Source organism: Oncorhynchus gorbuscha, linkage group LG25 (assembly GCF_021184085.1).
Source record: "Oncorhynchus gorbuscha isolate QuinsamMale2020 ecotype Even-year linkage group LG25, OgorEven_v1.0, whole genome shotgun sequence".
In the NCBI taxonomy this organism is placed as follows: Eukaryota; Metazoa; Chordata; class Actinopteri; order Salmoniformes; family Salmonidae; genus Oncorhynchus; species Oncorhynchus gorbuscha.
Genome location: NC_060197.1, coordinates 13,192,454 through 13,206,130, shown reverse-complemented (window position 1 = coordinate 13,206,130; position 13,677 = coordinate 13,192,454). Strand labels below are relative to the sequence as shown.

Genomic DNA, 13,677 nt, shown 5'->3' with positions numbered 1-13,677 from the left:
AGAAACGGAGCATGGTGATTTGCCTTATCACACAGAGGTGCGATGGCTAAGCCAGGGAAAGGTGCTTCAAAGATGTTTCGAGCTTCGTGAGGAGATTTGTCTGTTCTTGGACAGCAAAGGGAAAGACACAACACAACTCCGAGACGAAATGTTTCTGTGTGAAATGGCTTTTCTGTGTGACATTACGAGTCATCTGAATGCAATGAACTTGCAGCTGCAGGGTCGGGATCGTGTCATCTCTGATATGTACAGTACAGTGAAGGCATTTAAAACCAAACTGACTCTGTGGGAGACGCAGATGCGGAAAGAAAATTTGAGCCACTTTCCCAGCTGCCAGACCATGAAAGAGAAGCTCTCTACCAGTGCGTTCCCGAGCACACAGTTGGCTGATAAAATAGGTATGCTTGCCGCTGACTTTCGACGCCGATTTGCTGACTTTGAAGCACAAAAAAGCAGGTTGGAACTGCTCGGTAACCCATTTGCTGTTGACGTGGAAAGCTCACCACCAAACCTCCAAATGGAGTTGATTGACCTCCAATGCAATGATGCACTGAGGGCAAAATATGCGGCAGTGGGTGCTGCGGAGTTCGCCCGTTTCCTCCCCGACACAATGCCCCAGCTGCGCATCCAGGCTGCTCAAACGTTGTCTATGTTTGGCAGCACATACCTGTGTGAACAACTGTTTTCTTTGATGAACTTGAACAAAACATCACACAGAAGTCGACTTACTGCTGAACACCTCCACTCAATTCTGAGGATTTCCTCAGCTCAGAGCCTTACCCCGAACATTGATGAACTTGTGGAAAAGATGGGACACCACCAAGTATCACCCTCAACCTCAAACAAGTGAACATTACTGTGCAATCACATATTTAGAGTTTTTACTCAGTTCAAGTTTAAAAGTTAAAGTTTAATATTTGTTTTCACTGCATGTTACTTCTCCTTAAACAAAGTGTTGTTTTTGATTAATAGATTTTTGCACTTTATTTTATTGTATTTCAATCCAATTATATTTTAAAAATATTTCAGTTGAGTGGATGATAGAAAATTGCTATTATTGTTTTTTTCTTTGAAGTAAATTTAGCCCACTTTTGCTAAAATAGAAAATATAGGCTACTGATGGTGCCTTGAATACCGGTTTCTTTCATTTAATGTTCATGTTATGGGGATTTTTATATAAAGGAAATTTGTCTTTTGTGTCTGTTGAAAATTAAAGATTACTGACAGAGCCATAAGAAAATATTGCTTTATTTATCTGATCATATTGGAATATATTTGTTAGGTTTTCAGTAGGTTCAATTAGGTTCACTAGACTATATGCGTCATTTAAAAATGTTTCAATGAACATTCGAACAGTCCGGCCCTCGGCTTGTAGCTAAATTTTTTATTTGGCCCTCCGTCCATTTGACTTTGACACCCCTGTTCTATAGGATTGATGTCAGGGTTTTGTCCTTAAGCCATTTTGCCACAAATGGCTTGCAAGCCTCCCACCTTTTCCTCCAAACACTACAATGGTCATTATGGCCAAACAGTTATATTTTTGTTTCATCAGACCAGAGGACATTTCTCCAAAAAGTACGATCTTTGTCTCCATGTGCAGTTGCAAACTGTAGTATGGCTTTTTTAATGGTGGTTTTGGAGCAGTGGCTTCTTCCTTGCAGAGTGACCTTTCAGGTTATGTCGATATAGGACTTGTTTTACTGTGAATATAGATATTTTTGTACAGGTTTCCTCTAGCATCTTCACAAGGTTCTTCGCTGTTGTTCTAGGATTGATTTGCACTTTTCGCACCAAAGTACGTTCATCTCTAGGAGACAGAACACGTCTCCTTCCTGAGCAGTATGATGGCTGCGTGGTCCCATGGAGTTTATACTTGCGTACTACTGTTTGTACAGATTAATGTGGAAATTGCTCCCAAGGATGAACCAGACTTGTGGAGGTCTACAATTATTTTTCTGAGGTCTTGGCTGATTTCTTTAGATTTTCCTGTGATGTCAAGCAAAGAGGCACTGAGTTTGAAGGTAGGCCTTGAAATACATCCACAGGAACACCTCCAATTACCTGAAATTATGTCAATTAGCCTATCAGAAGCTTCTAAAGCCATGACATCATTTTCTGAAATTTTCCAAGCTGTTTAAAGGCACAGTCAACTTAGTGTATGTAAACTTCTGACCCACTGAAATTGTGATACAGTGAATTTCAGTGAAATAATCTGTCTGTAAACAATTGTTGGAAAAATTACTTGTGTCATGCACAAAGTAGATGTCCTAACCGACTTGCCAAAACTATAGTTGGTTAACAAGAAATTTGTGGATTGGTTGAAAAATTAGTTTTAATGACTTAAATCTAAGTGTATGTAAGGTTCCGACTTAAACTGTATATGCAGGGGCAATCAACAAAGAGAGGGAGTCCAGGTCCAATGAGTGCAGCAGCGCCTAATGACTGTAACAGCAGCGCATAATGACGGTAACAGCAGCGCGTAATGACGGTAACAGCAGCGCGTAATGACGGTAACAGCAGCGCGTAATGACGGTAACAGCAGCGCGTAATGACGGTAACAGCAGCGCGTAATGACGGTAACAGCAGCGCGTAATGACGGTAACAGCAGCGCGTAATGACGGTAACAGCAGCGTATAATGATGGGTGGCCTGGCGCTAGGGGGAGCTGGAGCAGGTGTGACAGAGCGACTCTGTGCAGCCAATGACAATGCCTGCTTTACGTGTTAAGCTGGGAGCCACTTGTGGATTTGACAGCTCTAATGCAGTTCCACCTCGCACACAGTATTAAGCATCAGCTATCCGGATGTTGGCTAAAGCGTATCTGATTGAATCGGGCCCTTAGTGTATGAATCAGACTGAAAGGCAGTTTATTCAGACCGTCGGATCGACTTAACATATTGTACTTCAAATCATGCATAGTGACATTATCTAAAATGTGTTTGCATTTCCAATTGGTCTATTACCAATGTAAAATGCAGCATTTTCCTCCCTGGCGAAATCATCTATATACGAGATCCCAAGGGGCTGCACTGGAGTCTCCCCGATCCCTCGTAAGACGTTCCCCAGGAACACATAGATCCACATGGAGAGGTTGGACTCTCCTTCACAACCTACTGGGAAGGGGGAGAGAGAGAATAGATACAGCACTGTGTGTGTGTGTGTGTGTGTGTGTGTGTGTGTGTGTGTGTGTGTGTGTGTGTGTGTGTGTGTGTGTGTGTGTGTGTGTGTGTGTGTGTGTGTGTGTGTGTGTGTGTGTGTGTGTGTGTGTGTGTGTGTGTGTGACCATGAGTACATGTGTGTGTGCGTTGGTATGTGTTTTCATGGTTGAATGTATGTATGCACATGAGCTTGTGTGTGTGTGTGTGTGTGTGTGTGTGTGTGTGTGTGTGTGTGTGTGTGTGTGTGTGTGTGTGTGTGTGTGTGTGTGTGTGTGTGTGTGTGTGTGTGTGTGTGTGTGTGTGTCACACCTGTCCCTGTGCTTGGTGCCTCAGAAAGCGGGTCACCCGAAGCTTGCGAGGAGGGTGACAACAGGCGCGCTGGACATGGAGAGAGGTTATTGGTTGAATTCACTGACGATCGGATTGACGTTTCGAACTTATAGCTGCGTACAAAACACCAATGCGACTGTTTAGCGAAGGGAGGGGAGAAAGCACCACGTTATACAGTTAGAGAGGACAGAGACAAAGCAGAACATGAGTACTTTGGATATGCAATGAAACATTTAGGAAACACCGTTTTATACATTCAAGCGCATCATGTTACACACAATACTTATTGAAGAAGCTTTTTTGGCTTCACCTGTAAAATACAAACAATTGACGACTGAAGTGTTTTTCAGAAAAACATCCCACAGCTGTAAAAATGCATATAGTAAAACTTCTCTTGGCATTCAGTAAAAAGAGACCGTGCAGCATATATTCTTTAAGATTCTTGTGGGAGGGATAAAACATTTGGACTGATCAAACTTTCATGACCAAGCCAAGCTAATGAGAACACATGATAACACACAACAATGCTTCATCTCACAAACGATGGTACACAATATATAAGATATGTGCAAAATTCTGTATATTAGCATATCACTACAGAGTCACAGTGATATCTGTCCTTTACCAGACTTTGTCCAAACACACAGAAATACAGTGCATTCAGAAAGTATTTAGACTCCTTGACTTTTCCCAAATTAGGTTATTTTACAGCCTTACATATCAATCTACATACATTATCCCATAATGACAAAGCAAAAACAGGTTTTTAGAAATCTTTGCAAATGTAAATATTTTTTGGGGACTGAAATGACACATTTACATAGTATTCAGACCTTTTGCTATGAGACTCGAAACTGAGCTCAGGTGTATCCTGAATACTTGCGTCTGAATACTTTCCGAATGCACTGTAGACTGACATTTCCTTTAAATAGAGGATCACTGGAAACGTGATTCAGAACAGAATAGACACACACACACACGCACGCGCTTACACACATATCCAGATAAGATTTAGCTTACTGTACCACAAGTGCATTCAAAAAGCAAATCGCTACACCCGCAGTAACAATCTGCTAAATTTGATTTGAAAAAGAGGCTGGAAACCCAAGCATTGTAAGTTAATCCTCCTTCAAATTAAGTCAGTAAAACCTCACCGTCCGATGAGGAAGTGTGGCAGAGCGATGATGAATGTTCCCATGGCCATCAGTACACAGCCCATGGCTATGATCTTGGGCCGATGCAGCTTTGCACCAAAGTAACTCACGAATGCTATCACCAACAGGTTACCTGGTAGGGCGACAGACAGACACAGAATTAGTGTGTTCTAAGTTGCCATTTCAATTCTCAAATGGACAATTCTGAGGAATCGAGATTCAATTCACAAATTGGAAAAGTAAAATGCATTTTCACATAAGAGTTTTTCTGTTTTACAACTCTATTTCGATTCCATTCCTGAATGGATTCTTGAATTGTCGAGTTGACATGGAACTGACCCCAGCGCTGACACAATGGTCTGCTTGAATTCATTCTCAATCACAATGCCTAATTCCTCTCATTGATGTAAGTGTGTTGCCATGGTGAGTTTCAACATAGTGCCACCGTTGGTTTCCTAATTCCCACTATAGAGTGATTACTCATGAAACCCAGACAAAAAAAAGGACATTGTTGACATATATTTGACATTTGTATCGAAAAGCATAATTTAGAAATAATTCATCAAAGTTGGTATATTTCTGACATTTTAGCCTCCCTTAAGACTGTAGATGTTAAAAATAAAAAAATTGGTGCCGTGTGAAGCTTTACCGCTTGCTCTGTAATATGAGTAGTATTCTGATTTCAATATACAAAAATGTATTCGGCAAATGTTCCAATATATTGTTGAAAATAATATACAGTGCATTTGTAAAGAATTCAGATCCATTGACTTTTCCCACATTTTGTTAGGTTACAGCCTTATTCTAAAATGTATTAAATGGTCTTTTTCCTCATCAAACCACACACAATACCCCATAATGGCAAAGCAAAAACTATTTTTTACTCAGTACTTTGTTGACACACCTTTGGCAGCGATTACAGAATCGATTCTTCTCACGCCTGTATTTGGAGAGTTTCTCCCATTCTTCTCTGCAAATCCTCTCAAGTTCTTACAGTTTGAATGGGGAGCGTCACTGCACAGCTATTTTCAGGTCTCTCCAGAGATGTTCAATCAGGTTCAAGTCCGGGCTCTGGCTGGGCCACTCAAGGACATTCAGAGACTTGTCCAGAAGCCACTCCTGCATTGTCTTGACTGTGTGCTTAGGGTCATTGTCATGTTGGAAGGTGAACCTTCGCCCCAGTCTGAGGTCCTGAGCACTCTGGAGCAGGTTTTCATCAAGGATCTCTCTGTACTTTGCTCAGTTCACCTTTGCCTCGATCCTGACTAATCTTTTTTTTATTTAATCCATTTTAGAATAAGGCTGTAATATAACAAAATGCGGAAAATGTCAAGGGGTTTGTACTCTAAGGGCATATCAAAGTTCCAGAGTTGGATCTCTGCTAGTTTTAAAGTCATGGTCCGTTTAATAAAGAGAAAATGGCAAAGTAGGCAATGTAACCAACACAGCCCTCCTTTTACTTATAGGGTGACCACTTGGAATCCATTTTCACATTCACTCTGTCGGTAATGCTTACAAATTGAATCATAAGAAAAGAAGAACCCTCCAAATTGAATGACCAAGGGCCAATTGAATGACTGTGCCATGGCCTGGATAGAGAGGAGGGATGGGGGTTGGGGTAGAGTGAGAGGGGGGGGTGAGTGAGTGAGTGAGTGAGTGAGTGAGTGAGAAAGGGGGGGTTGAGAGAGGGAAACACAGGGGGGGGGAGAGAGAGAGAGAGAGAGAGAGAAATGTGGGTAGTGGAGGAGAGTGGTGGGCAATAAAAACTTTAATGAGGTAAATGAAAAGCAGCCATTTCATGATGGAACCAATTGTTGTCTTTCAAGGATGGATGGATGACGTCCATTCCTTAAGGACCTCCAGCCGCTCTCATTATTAAGAGGAGTGAGTAGGCTATTCTCCAAGGGTGCTGGATTTGGGAAGTACCACTTCAGAAACCTGCTGTAGAATGTCTAAACTTCTGAACTCCAGAGATAACTGTTCTCTGACTAAGGCAAACCTAGCACTTGGAAATGCCAGATAGTTGAAGTGTCATTGTGCCCCTTCGTTAGTTTAAAATACTGCTTAAGGAAAATAACTGTTTTGATTGTGCTATTATGTTGAAAACACCTGAACTGATGATCTCTGACTGTAAATGTGTCGATTTTTTCCTTCATCCATTTATAATACTGCGTGGACTAGAATAACTGCTTTGTTTGTTGCTAAGGGTTTCCCAAAAGGGAAACGTCTCTATGGTTTTAACAGGTCAAGAGGCTCAGAGTACATCCTGCTATTAGAGAGTGGTTAAATACAGAAAGGACTTTGAGGCTAGTCTATCGAGCTCTCCTGAGATGCTTCAGCACTTTTCTCTCTCCCTGTGGTTGGGGGCATTGGAGCCATGGCAAGAGGCACACAGCGAATCCTACAGCAGGCTTCTCCTGGTTTCCATCTACTCTACACAAAAAGGCTTGAGGCGAGCGGAAGAGTGGGAAAAAAAAGATAACGAATGTAAAATATACTTTGTCCGTAAAATGTACATAGGTTCCGAACTTTTGTGAAACGGCACAGTTGGAAAATATATGGCAAATAGAAAAAACTGGATGGTCTTCAGAGATAGATTGAGGGTGAATGATGGGACTAAAAATGAACTAAAGACAACTATTGTAAAATATAGTGTTTTTCTTTAGTTTGATTATTTTCTCCATTGTAGAATAATAGTGAAGGGATCAAATCTATGACATAACACATATGGAATCATGTAGTAACCAAAAAAGTGTTGAACAATACAAATATATTTTAGATGTTAGATTCTTCAAATTAACCATCCTTTGGTTTGATGACAGCTTTGCACACTCTTGACATTCTCTCTTGAAGGAGTTCCCACATATGCTGAGAACTTGTTGGCTGCATTTCCTTCACTCTGCGGTCCAACTCATCCCAAAACATCTCAATTGGGTTGAGGTCAGGTGATTGTGGAGGCCAGGTCATCTGATGCACCATTCCATTACTCTCCTTCTTGGTCAAATATCCCTTACACAGCCTGGAGGTGTGTTTTGAGTCATTGTCCTGTCAAAAAACAAATGATAGTCCCACTAAGTGCAAACCAGATGGGATGGCTGCAGAATGCTGTGGTAGCCATGCTGATTAAGTGTGCCTTGAATTCTAAATAAATCACTGAGTGTCACCAGCAAAGCACCCTCCACACCATCGCACCCCCTCCTCCATGCTTCACACATGCGGAGATCATCTGTTCACCTACTCTGCATCTCCGAAAGACACGGCGGTTGGAACCAAAAATCTCCAATTTGGACTCATCAGACCAAAGGACAGATTTCCACCAGTCTAATGTCCATTGCTCATGTTTCTTGTCCCAATAAAGTCTCTTCTTATTATTAGTGTCCATTAGTAGTGGTTTCTTTGCAGCAATTTGACCATGAAGGCCTGATTCACACAGTCTCCTTTGAACAGCTGATGTTGAGATGTGTATGTTACTTGAACTCTGTGAAGCATTTATTTCGGCTGCAATTTCTGAGGCTGGTAACTCTAATGAAGATCTTCTGCAGCAAAGGTAACTCTGGGTCTTCTTTTCCTGTGGCGGTCCTCATGAGAGGCAGTTTCATCATAGCGCTTGATGGTTTTTGCGACTGATATTTTCCGGATTGACTGACCTTCATGTCTTAAAGTAATGATGGATTGTCGTTTCTCTTTCCTTATTTGAGCTGTTCTTGCCATAATATGGACTTGGTCTTTTACCAAATAGGGCTATCTTCTGTATACCACCCCTACCTTGTCACAAAACAACTGATTGGCTCAAACGCATTAAGAAGGAAAGAAATTCCACAAATTAACTTTTAACAAGGGGCACCTGTTAATTGAAATGCATTCCAGGTGATTACCTCATGAAGCTGGATGAGAGAATGCCAAGAGTGTGCAAAGCTGTCATCAAGCCAAAGGGTGGTTACTTTGAAGAATCTCAAATATAAAATATATTTGATCAACACTTTTTTGGTTACTACATGATTCCATATGTGTTATTTCATAGTTTTGATGTCTTCACTATTATTTTAAATAGTACAAATAAGGAAAAACCCTGGAATGAGTAGGTGTGTCCAAACTTTTGACTGGTACTGTATTTAAAAATATATATATTTTATATACATTACCCAAACAATATATGGGGGATTGGAAATTAGGCAGACAATTACATTGATGGAAGCAACAAGCTGATCTTATTGTTCTGTTGCCAAGCTGAGCGTAGGGCAGCATGGTAAAAAAAAATGCAGTATTTATTGCTCATCTGATATTTCTTAATTTCTAGTTTTTTGGGGGCTAGAAACATAAGCATTTCACTGCACATGAGATAACATCTGCAAATATGTGTACGTAACTAATAAACTTTGATTTGACAGTTTCTCAAAGAAGGCACAATGGGAAGTTTGATAAGATTTCTGTAGAAGTGTAGGCAGAATGTATTTCAGTGACTTTCAAACCAAAAAAATGCATGCCGCCTATAGCGAGTGCCAAACACTGGCCGCACATTCTGCAAGATTGATTGTCTATTCAAACAATTTAAAAGTAAATTCTTCAGCCAACACTTCTAATCAAAAGACAAATTGTTGTTCGATATCTTGTTTATCGGTAAATTATGGTGTTTAGATCTCTTGCCTTAGAATAGACTCTGAGATTAAATAGACTATGACGTCGCCCTCTTACCTCACAGCATTACTGTGGCCTACCTCTAATGTCAAATATTTTAAGTAGGCTACCGTTCTATATACCCTTTTGAGCATGGTGCGCTATTGAATGAACGATAGATAAATGGTAGTCTAATATTTGTTCTGTAGCGGGAATAAACCAGTCATGTCAGGAAAGGAGAGACGCCCTACAATATGATTATGATTTAGGCTTATACAATAAAAGTAAAATCATTATATTAAGCTACATGCTGCTATGCAATCTTCTTACCAACAGCAAATGCATCTGTTTTATCATTAGGCCCATGTGATAATTGTTTTTATTATTCCCGTGCATCAAACACCATTTCCCCCATAAGAACAATATCTGCTTGCAATACAACTGATCAACCACGAGAAGTTGTGCGTACAAATGGTCTGAGCTGTACTTGGAGATATGCAAAACTTTCCCGCAAGATGGAGAAATACCAACCTTTGTGGGAAATTTGGAGCATACAAGGTTTCACTTTTTTGCGCACACACACACACACACACATTTGATAAATGAGGCCCTGATGACTTCCTAGAAGGCCTTGGTGACCCATTCATTCATTCACATCTCTTCTCTTTCACAACAACATGGATAAAACGGAAGCCCAAAATAGCCCTGGGGGTGAGGACGAGGTGAGGACATGGGGGATGGGGACCTGTGACGCAGACACTTACTTACCCATCTCAAAGCTCCCGTCGATGACACCTGTTAGGTAACTGGGGATGTCAAAGCGCCTCTCCAGCTGGGTTATTGTGCTCTTCATGTAGCTGCCAGACAAGGCCTTGGCAAAGTAGGCAAACGATAGGGCCACAAGGAACATCTGAAGAGCACGAGGGGAGGAAGAAAGGAGAGGGAGGTGGCAGAAAGTGAGAGATAAATGAAAGGGGATGGGGGGTATTGCTTATGAATAATTAATACATATCAGATTGTACTCGGATTGTATCCAGAGTTTCATTGTCAGAGAGAGGGAGAGTTACCCTTGTGTTGCTCTGATGTACACCATGGCTGTACTTTTCATTGGCTCATTAGCCTATTTTAGCTCCTGCTATCACATTTCCTATTTAATATTCTAACTACATCATAGAAGCACAGAGAGGAGGATAGAAGAGGGAAAGGAAAAGGGGGATGGAGGCTGATAGGGAAGGCAAAGTGTATCTGTAACTACAGGGTATTGAGGAAGACAGGGACAACGAGAGGATTAAGAGTCTACGTCAGACTTAAGACGGCTCTTTATGTGAGAGAACGGTGACTCAACCCTAGCAACTGATGAAGAAAGGATTGGTTTTGACTAGGAGAAGGAACTTATACATTATGGATTGGCCTTCAGTCTTAGGAGGGAAAAGGTGCTATATAGAACCTAAAAAGGATATTCGGGTGTGCCCATATGATAACCTACACGGATCCCAAAATGTTTTTTCCTAGAACCCATAAGGGTTCTACCTGGAACGAGCACGGGTTCTTTATCGAACCCAAAATGGTTCTACCTGGAACCAAAAAGAGTGAAGAACCCAGTGTAGGTCTCAGTCTGTTTCTGTTCTCCTTATGGAACTGTCGTGCCAAACATGTTTGGCATGACAATTAGTGACAAGGTTTTGGCAAGATAGCACAGACAGATTGGGGTCTAGGCTAGGAAAGATGAGCTCTAGCATTCATTGCATCAGTCTTCCCACTCTGGGCCACTCACGACTAGCAACACCTAATCTCTCACAATGAGTAGGTTTGTCTCCTCACAGCGGCACGTCCACATTCCCATGGGCTTTTCCACATCAAAGACGAGCCCGGGAAACTACACGGTACACAAATATAAACGCAACATGTTGGTCCATTGTTTATAAGCTGAAATAAAATCTCTTAGAAATTGTCCATAAGCACAAAAAGCTTATTTTTCTCAAATTCTGTGCATAAATCTGTTTACATTCGTGAGCATTTCTCCTTTGTCAAGATAATCCATCCACTTGACACTGGGGCATATCAAGAAGCTGATTTAACATCATGATAATTACACAGATGCACCTTGTGTTGGGGACAATAAAAGGCCACTCTAAAATGTTCAGTTTGGTCACACAACACAATGCCAGAGATGTCTAAAGTTTTGAGTGAGCGTGTAATCGGCATGCTGACTGCAGGAATGTCCACCAGAGCTGTTGCTAGAGAATTTAATATTAATTTCTCTACCAACGTCAGTTTAGAGAATTTGCCAGTATGTTCCACTGGCCTCACAACCACAGACCATGTGTATGGCGTCGTGTGAGGGAGCGTTTTTTCTGCTGTCAATATTGTGAACAGAGTGCCCCATGGTGGCTGTGGAGTTATGGTATGTGCAGGCATAAGTTATGGACAATGATCAAAATTGCATTTTAGCGATGGCAATTTGAATGCACAAAAATACCGTGACGATATCCTGAGGCCCATTGTGTACCAGAAAGTACTCATTCGAGTCACATACTTTCCTGTTAAATCGTCTACTAATACCAGTGGAAACAGTACGACGATATGCTAACGAGTAGAATATTGTGATATTTATTCATCATAGCATTACAGTTCAAACCAACACCATAGAACCGTGAGCCACACCGGCGGGCTAACTAACAATCCTGAGAAACTGACCTTTTTCAACTTTGAACATACTTTAACAAACAGTCTTATTTTAAGAGGCTTAGACACCATTGTTTCATGTAGCTTTAATCCTGAAGAATAACAAGCTGCTACTCTCTGATCTCTGGATACAAATCCTTTGTGTCAGGGGAAAGGACGTTTTTAGGCGATTACAAGGCCCACTCCTTGATTTTAAAAAAACAACAAATTGCTACCCCTGGCTGCCAATTGGTTGGCTATAAAGCTGTGGGATGGAGTTTCAAAATAGGTTGAAGACTCAGTGTTAATTTTGTCAACTAAAATAGTGACTAAAATATTCATCAAACACCTATTTTCCAGTGCCAGTTGACGAGACAATAACTGACCAAATAGAGCCAGAAAAACTAGAAGTAAACTAAAATTATTTTTAATTTCAGTTTACTAAAACGAGACAAAATTATCTCTGTGACTAACATCTGGCTACTAAGTGTGGGCTGGATAAGAGTTTTTGGAGAGATTGAGAGCTTTTCAATAATAATCACAATTAATATTAGCAGCACAGATGCTCAGTTCTGTCAAGCAGTGGGAAGGATGTGTCACACCCAACAAACACAGCCTACATCAAGCTGGTGAGCTGCTGGGGAGAAAGCGATGAGAGTGGGCAGAAATGCAGACAGGCTCCGCTCCGGCTCCATTTATACACAAGGCGCAGGTGACTCTCTTGCTTCAGTTTAGATAACCAGTCACCACCAGCCTTCTATTTAGCTACCCTTTGCCTGGTTAAGAAACACACACTGCTTTATGAAATAAAAAAATCAATCGCAGCATTGAATTTAATAGTAAAACAACAGTATAGCTATATTTTCTCTCCCTTGAGTAGGCTATAGAAAAGTAGGCTCTTTGAAGTTTTAGTATTGCTCAACCCTCCCACTTTCACACTGCATTTCATATACAGGTTCTGTAGCCAAATGTAGTCTCCCTCTTTTCCTGAGAGAAAATGGCTTGATTCTAGCCCTTAGGCTACTGTTCAAAGGACATGACCCATAATACCACTGCTACATTTTTCTGTCCACTACGCTATATCTGACTGGGTAAATAACTGTATTTTGAGTTAATGTGGACCCAGTGGCTCAGATTTCAGCCATAGGGACTCATGACTCGGAGTTGATCCGTAGCTAATGCCTGCCCATACCATAACCCCACACTACCACAATGGCACACTCTGTTCACAACATTGACATCAGAAAACCACCCGCCCACACAATGCCATACACGTGGTCTGCGGTTGTGAGGCCGGTTGGACATACTGCTAAATTCTCTAAAATGACATTCGAGGTGGCTTATGGTAGAGAAATTAACATTCAATTCTCTGGCGGACATTCCTGCAGTCACCATGCCGATTGCACGCTCCCTCAAGACTTGAGACATCCGTCACATTCTGTTGTGTGACAAAACTGCACATTTTAGAGTGGCCTTTTATTGTCCCCAGCACTAATATGAGTCTAATATATTAGTATTTGTTGCCTACTCCATACATTTTTACTAAACAGTATGTTCTCAATTGTATGTAGTATGATAAGTACACAGTATGCAGTTTTAGTAACAGTAATAGGCAAGACAGATTTCGGCTATGGACGGTCAGCCTTTGCATCCACTGTGTCTATGAATTTGAGAGTGGCTCCAACATTTCCCCAGGCCCATTCCCTCAGCTTGCCTATCAAAATGGCAGTTTTTATCAAAGGAATCGAAAGAGATCCA

At 41.2% G+C, this 13,677-nt stretch overlaps 1 protein-coding gene across 5 annotated transcripts in view; it reads right to left on the bottom strand.

Moving 5' to 3' along the window:
• The window catches only part of LOC124014538 (solute carrier organic anion transporter family member 1C1-like), a 64,243-nt gene that overhangs the window by 29,172 nt on the left and 21,394 nt on the right, over positions 1-13,677 (bottom strand). For 4 of the 5 annotated variants that reach the window (XM_046329652.1, XM_046329651.1, XM_046329650.1 and 1 more), the window contains 4 exons: positions 10,024-10,165; positions 4,642-4,774; positions 3,467-3,600; positions 2,963-3,112 (listed from right to left, as the gene is read on the bottom strand). In XM_046329652.1, the coding sequence (XP_046185608.1) occupies positions 2,963-3,112; positions 3,467-3,600; positions 4,642-4,774; positions 10,024-10,165 (559 nt within the window). The remainder of the gene's footprint in view (positions 1-2,962; positions 3,113-3,466; positions 3,601-4,641; positions 4,775-10,023; positions 10,166-13,677) is intronic. The other variant, XM_046329649.1, reaches the window with a different exon arrangement.